The sequence below is a fragment of the Salvelinus sp. IW2-2015 genome, linkage group LG23, assembly GCF_002910315.2.
Source record: "Salvelinus sp. IW2-2015 linkage group LG23, ASM291031v2, whole genome shotgun sequence".
NCBI lineage: Eukaryota > Metazoa > Chordata > Actinopteri > Salmoniformes > Salmonidae > Salvelinus > Salvelinus sp. IW2-2015.
The window spans coordinates 8,624,979-8,630,978 of NC_036863.1; the positions used below are offsets into that span (position 1 = coordinate 8,624,979).

A 6,000-nucleotide genomic window follows, 5' to 3' on the forward strand; every position below is an offset into this window, starting at 1 on the left:
CATTCTGATCTATTCAGCCATCACGCGCACATGTGTCTCTGGTGCGCAAGGTGGCTTGGTAGACTGCTGGAGCATGACCTATATGTCAAGGCTGAGAAGTGTTGTGTTCTCTAAACGAGCGCCTCTTTTCTGGGTTATCGCATTTCCACCTCGGGCGTGGTGGTAGGGAGTGACCGCATTAAGGCCGTGCTTAATTGGCCGACTCCAACCACGGTAAAAGAGGTGCAGCGTTTTTTGGGTTTTGCCAACTATCCGGAGGTTTATCCGGGGTTTTGGCCAGGTAGGCTCCCATTACCTCACTGCTGAAGGGGGGTCCGGTGCGGCTGCAGTGGTCAGCAAAAGCGGACGGAGCTTCAACAGGTTGAAGGCGCTGTTCACAGGATCGCCCGTGTTGGCGCATCCGGATCCCTCTTAGCATTCATAGTGGAGGTGGACGCGTCCGAGGCGGGGTAGGTGCCGTGCTATCACAGCGCTCTGGTACGCCACCAAAACTCCACCCCTGTGCTTTCTTCTCGAAGAAGCTCAGTTCAGCGGAGCGTAACTATGATGTGGGGGACCGGGAGTTGTTAGCAGTGGTCAGTGCCCTGAAGGTGTGGAGACACTGGCTTGAGGGGGCTAAGCACCCTTTTCTCATGGACCGACCACCAGAATCTGGAGTATATTCGGGCAGCTAGGAGACTGAACCCACGTCAAGCAAGGTGGCCATGTTCTTTACCCGATTTCAGTTTACGTTAACATATAGACCGGGCTCTCAGAACGTAAAGGCGGATGCACTGTCCGTTTTTACGATTCGGACGATCGGCCCACCGAACCCACTCCCTCCTTCCCGCTCAAGGCTGATAGCACCAGTGGTGTGGGAAGTGGACTCGGACATCGAGCGGGCGTTACGGGCGGAACCCGCTCCTCCTCAGTGTCCGGTGGCGGCGGAAGTACGTGCGCTTGGTGTTCGGGACAAATTGATTCGGTGGGCTCACGTTCTATCCTCTCGGTCACCCTGGGTGAAGAGGACGGTGGGGAGTCTTCGGGGGAGATATTGTGGCCTACCTTGGCGAGAGACGTTAGGTTTTATGTTTCCTCCTGTTCGGTATGCGCCAGAGTAAGGCTCCTAGGCACTTCTAGAGGGAAGTTACAACCCTCCCCGTTCACAACGGCCTTGGTCGCACCTGTCCGTTCTGACCGATCTTCCACCGTCTCAGGGAAACTACGGTACTGGTGATTGTGGATCGGTTTTCGAAGTCCTGTCGTCTCCTCCGTTGCCCGGTATTCCTACAAGCTCTACAGACTGCGGAGGCATTATTCACCCACGTCTTCCGGCACTACGGGGTGCCGGAGGACATCGTTTCTGATCGGGGCCAAATTCACGTCCCGAGTATGGAGGGCGTTCATGGAGCGTTTGGGGTCTCGGTCAGCCTGACCTCCGGGTATCACCCTGAGAGTAATGGGCAGGTGGAGAGAGTGAACCAGGAGGTGGGTAGGTTTCTGCGGTCGTATTGCCAGGACCGGCCAGGGGTGTGGGCGAGATACATTCCCTGGGCTGAAATGGCCCAGAACTCACTAGCCACTCCTCTACTAACGTGTCCCCTTTCAGTGTGTATTGGGGTACCAGCCGGTCCTGGCCCATGCATCGAGCCAGACCGAGGCTCCTGCGGTGGAGGAATGGGTGCAGCGTTCCAAGGAGACATGGAGGGCCGTCCAGGAATCTCTCAACAAGCCAGTGGACGCAGAGAAGGAGCGCTGACCGCCACCGCAGTGAGGCCCGTGTTTGTACGCGGGGGACAGGGTCTGGCTCTCGACCGAAACCTGCCCCTCCGCTTGCCCTGCCGGAAGCTGGGTCCGCAGTGTGTAGGGCCCTTCAAAGTCCTGAGGAATAAACGAGGTGTGTTATCGATTACAACTCCCTTCCTATTATCGTATTAACCCTCGTTTCATGTGTCTCTCCTCAGGCGGTGGTAGCTGGTCCCCTACAGCAAGGTGAGGTGCGGCCGCGTCTCCTCCCCCTCTGGACATCGGGGGGTCCCCGGCGTACACGATACGGGCCATTCTGGACTCGAGACGCCGGGTGAGGGGCCTTCAGTACCTCGTGGACTGGGAGGGGTACGGTCCGGAGGAGAGGTGCTGGGTACCGGTGGGGGACATTTTGGATCCGTCGATGCTGAGGGATTTCCATCGCCTCCATCCGGATCGCCCTGCACCTCGTCCTCCGGGTCGACCTCGAGGCCGGTGTCGGCGCGCTGCGGGAGCCGCGCGTCAGAGGGGGGGTACTGTCACGACTTCGACCGAGGCAGGCTCTCCTTCCCGTGCGGGTGGCGTTCGGCGGTCGTCGTCACCGGCCTATTAKCTGCCACTGATCTTTTTCTCCCCCTCCCTATGTGGTTATTGGGTGCACCTGTGGTGTATTAGGGTTAATTAGTTGGGCTTATTAGTCAGCCGGCCCGCACGTTTCTTTGTGCGGGATTGTTTGCTTGTAAGTAGTGGTGTTGATTGTGTGCTACGTGTTTTCTGGACTGTGTTCCTTTTCCCCGTGTCTGGGGTTGGTTAGATAGTACACCCAGTGTGTTAATAGGGTGGACTAGATGGTCCGTGTTCATTAAAGAACATTTTGTATTTGGCACCTGCTGTTTCCTGCGTGTTGACTCCACACTCCGACACCCAGGCCTTACACCAGCTCCGCTCTGAACAACAACTCCCTCTCTAAGCAGAGACAAGCCAGCTCCGTTCTGAACAACAACTCCCTCTCTAAGCAGAGACAAGCCAGCTCCGTTCTGAACAACAACTCCCTCTCTAAGCAGAGACAAGCCAGCTCCGCTCTGAACAATAACTCCCTCTCGAACTGCCGAAGTATTGACGACTGCCAGCCTATGGCAGCGATAAGGTCAGAGGAAGACTGCCATCTCCAAAAGTGGTGTCAGATAGCAGGCTTCACCCTCCCCCCATCCACCTCCCCCCTCTCTGTTCGACAACCACTCTGATTCTGTTGACAACAAGGGATGCAAACTACACCGCTCAATCAGTGTATCACAAGAGAGAAGCGACGGAGAGGAAGAGCACTTGATCCCCCAGACGCCTGAGAAAAGAGATTGGGGGTTGGTTCGAGCTCACCTGCGAGCGTTTACCGATCCCTTTACGTGGGCTGTGATAACCAGCCTTACTGGTTAGAAGCCTTAACATGGGGATGCAGGTTCCAGCAGTGACTGCCAGACTAATTGACAGTATATATGTTGGTTATTAGGGGCTTAAAGTTGTCCAAGCTCTGACAGCTTGCAGTTTGGAGGAGAGATGCTTGTAGAGGAGAAGAGATATTGACCTATAAGGCAGGTCTCTTCTGAGGTATCCGATGTCTTTCGTTTTGAAGTGTTCAATAAAGGTTTCACTGAGCACATTCCCAAATTAAAGTACAATATTAACTGTTGATTCATAGCACCTGTACTCTATAACACTTAGTCGGAGTGCAGAGAGCGAGGAGGAGGAAATTGCTGTGTTCTGCTGCAAAAGCCCCCTGTCTGCACAACAGCGAGTGGGCAATAAACCATAGCTTAGAGAATGAAGCAGCCATTTGGGAACCATAGCAAATGCCCCCCACTTCTCCAACTTACAATTTACTGAGGGGAGAAGGGGGAAAAATCCTCTGTTAGCTTCCGACACTGGCACACGCTCATATACTCATAAAACGAAGCAATAAAGCTGACACCCTCTTGAGGTTTGATGTACAATCCCTGAAAGAGTGCTGCTGACAGCAGTATTAAAAGCTTTATTACCAGTGTCAGATCAAATTAGTGGTGTGCCGCACACTCTGTATGTCCAAGGCAAAAGGTATTTGTTCAATCATACACGACTGGTTCTGTACTCCCAACCTTAACATTAGGTCCAGCAATAACATTTGTGGAATTACCATTTAGACTAGCAGAGATATATGGCTGAGCAAGTGGAATAGGTGTTCAACAGTGCAACAGAGGAATTGGACGAATCTTGGCGAGTATATCGGGAAAAGAGAAGAGGAAGATATTTCAGGGGGGGGGAGTGTATCGAAATGGAGGGACATATTTTAAAATCTGCTGTTTCTAACACTCATTTACTGTCACAAGCCACAGCTTGGGAATTATTGTAAAACAAATAATGTGAATGTAAAAAAACACACACACACACACACACACACACACACACACACACACACACACACACACACACACACACACACACACACACACACACACACACACACACACACACACACACACACACACCAACGCAGTCACACACACACTCTCACGAACACACACAATGTATTGCATGCACCTGTGTGACAGCATTGTATACGGTTGTAGAGTCAAGAATTGATTTTCTAAATATTTGAGAAACAACAAAAATGACAATGTTAAAAATATGTCTTACTGTCACACAACTATCCATGAAACATCAAGAGTTTTTGAGATAACTAATGTTACTTCATATTCAAAGTACAGATATTCCCATGTCTCTCAGAGTGCAACAGCCAACATCCAGTCTGTGTTCAAGGAGAAAAAAAGGCTTCGTCTTTTTGCTTTCTGCAAGTGTTTCTCTGACACATTGATGAGCGACGCGAGCATGTTTAGATCAATGTAATGGCAGACAAGCACAAATTCAACTCCTCAAGCATGATTTCAACTCAAGCACAAGCACACCTGTTTATTCAAACTAAGAAGAAATCCATTCTTGCAAGACGTGAGATGCAGCAATATATGAAGTCGGGGCATTTCACAGTTTTAAAGGACAGAAAATAATCAATATCGATACAAAACCACTGACGTCACTATCAATCATTGAAGCGACTTATAGCTCTCTGACATTACACCACAGTCCCACAGTAGAGAATTCAGGTATCACTCAGCGCTACTGTGAAGGAGCTACATTAAAGGCACATCAAACTGCAGCCAAACTTGCTGACAGTAAAGCAGACCATCACAGACATAATATCAATTACACAGCTTCCCCCATCTATACGGATCAGTCAGAGCCACAGAACGTAGAAACAGAGGGGGAAAGAGTGAGAGATGAAAACAGTTCTATGCAGATCAGTCAGAGCCACAAAAGGGAAGGAGATAGAGACAAATAAAGAGAGAAAGACGGAAATAGAGCGAATGACAGAGAGAGATACAGATAGAGAAAGAGATAGCACTTTTCACTTACCAACTCCAGCCATCCAAGAGAGCAGAACCACCAAAGGGATCATCATCATTGAAGAGACGTAACGGGGGGAGAAGTCTGCTCCTGTGTGCCTGCCGTCTGTCTGTGAGATGCTGCTGACACCGAGACAAAGTTAGCAGCAGAGGTTTACTTGATTCAGAGAGTGTGTGGAGTTGTGTGAATGTCTGTGTGTGAGATGCTGGTGCTGTAGCTCCCTTCTTCAGCTGCTGCTCTCTCAGTCAGGGTGAAAGTGTGAGAGTGTGTGTGCGTCTTCTCTCCTCCTCTTTTTTAAAATCTATCGTCTCCTGTTTGCCAGTGATCAAGTCTTCGGTCTTCTCTGCTGCCTGTGGCACAGCTTCATTCCAGCTTTATGCACAGTTTCACTCTCCCTCTGTCTCTCTCTCTCTCTATCTTTTTTGCCTTTTACACTCTCGGTGCATCAGTGTCTTGCTCTACCATTCTGTCTCCCATGCTCTCTCCCCTCTGTCATTCTCTCTCTCTCTCTCACACACTTGCATTGTTGCTCGCTGGGTAGAGCAGACACACACAGTAAATGGAGAGAGTGCTTAAGATATTTCGCTCCTCCCTCTCTCTGCCTGCTTCCCAGCCTTCCTCCCTGCCAGTCAGTCTAGCTCAGCCCCATTGCTGCTTTTCCTGAAGAGAAAAACTCTGGGGATGAGCAGGCTAGGAAGAAACAATATCATGAGGCAATTGTATAGTGGCTCTACTGTATAATATAAAAAGGGCATCGAAAAATCACTCTATGAGATTTGGTCTTTGTTAAGCAATAACATTTACAATAATAGTATAATTGTTAAGACAAGTCAATATATTAAAGAT

At 50.2% G+C, this 6,000-nt stretch overlaps 1 protein-coding gene across 1 annotated transcript in view; it reads right to left on the reverse strand.

Annotated features, from left to right (window-relative positions):
- The window catches only part of kirrel3a (kirre like nephrin family adhesion molecule 3a), a 279,887-nt gene extending 274,196 nt beyond the window's left edge, over positions 1-5,691 (reverse strand). The window contains 1 exon segment of the mRNA XM_070434348.1: positions 5,164-5,691. Coding sequence (XP_070290449.1) covers positions 5,164-5,212 — 49 coding nt within the window. The 5' untranslated portion in view covers positions 5,213-5,691.
- Positions 5,692-6,000: the final 309 nt, after the last annotated feature.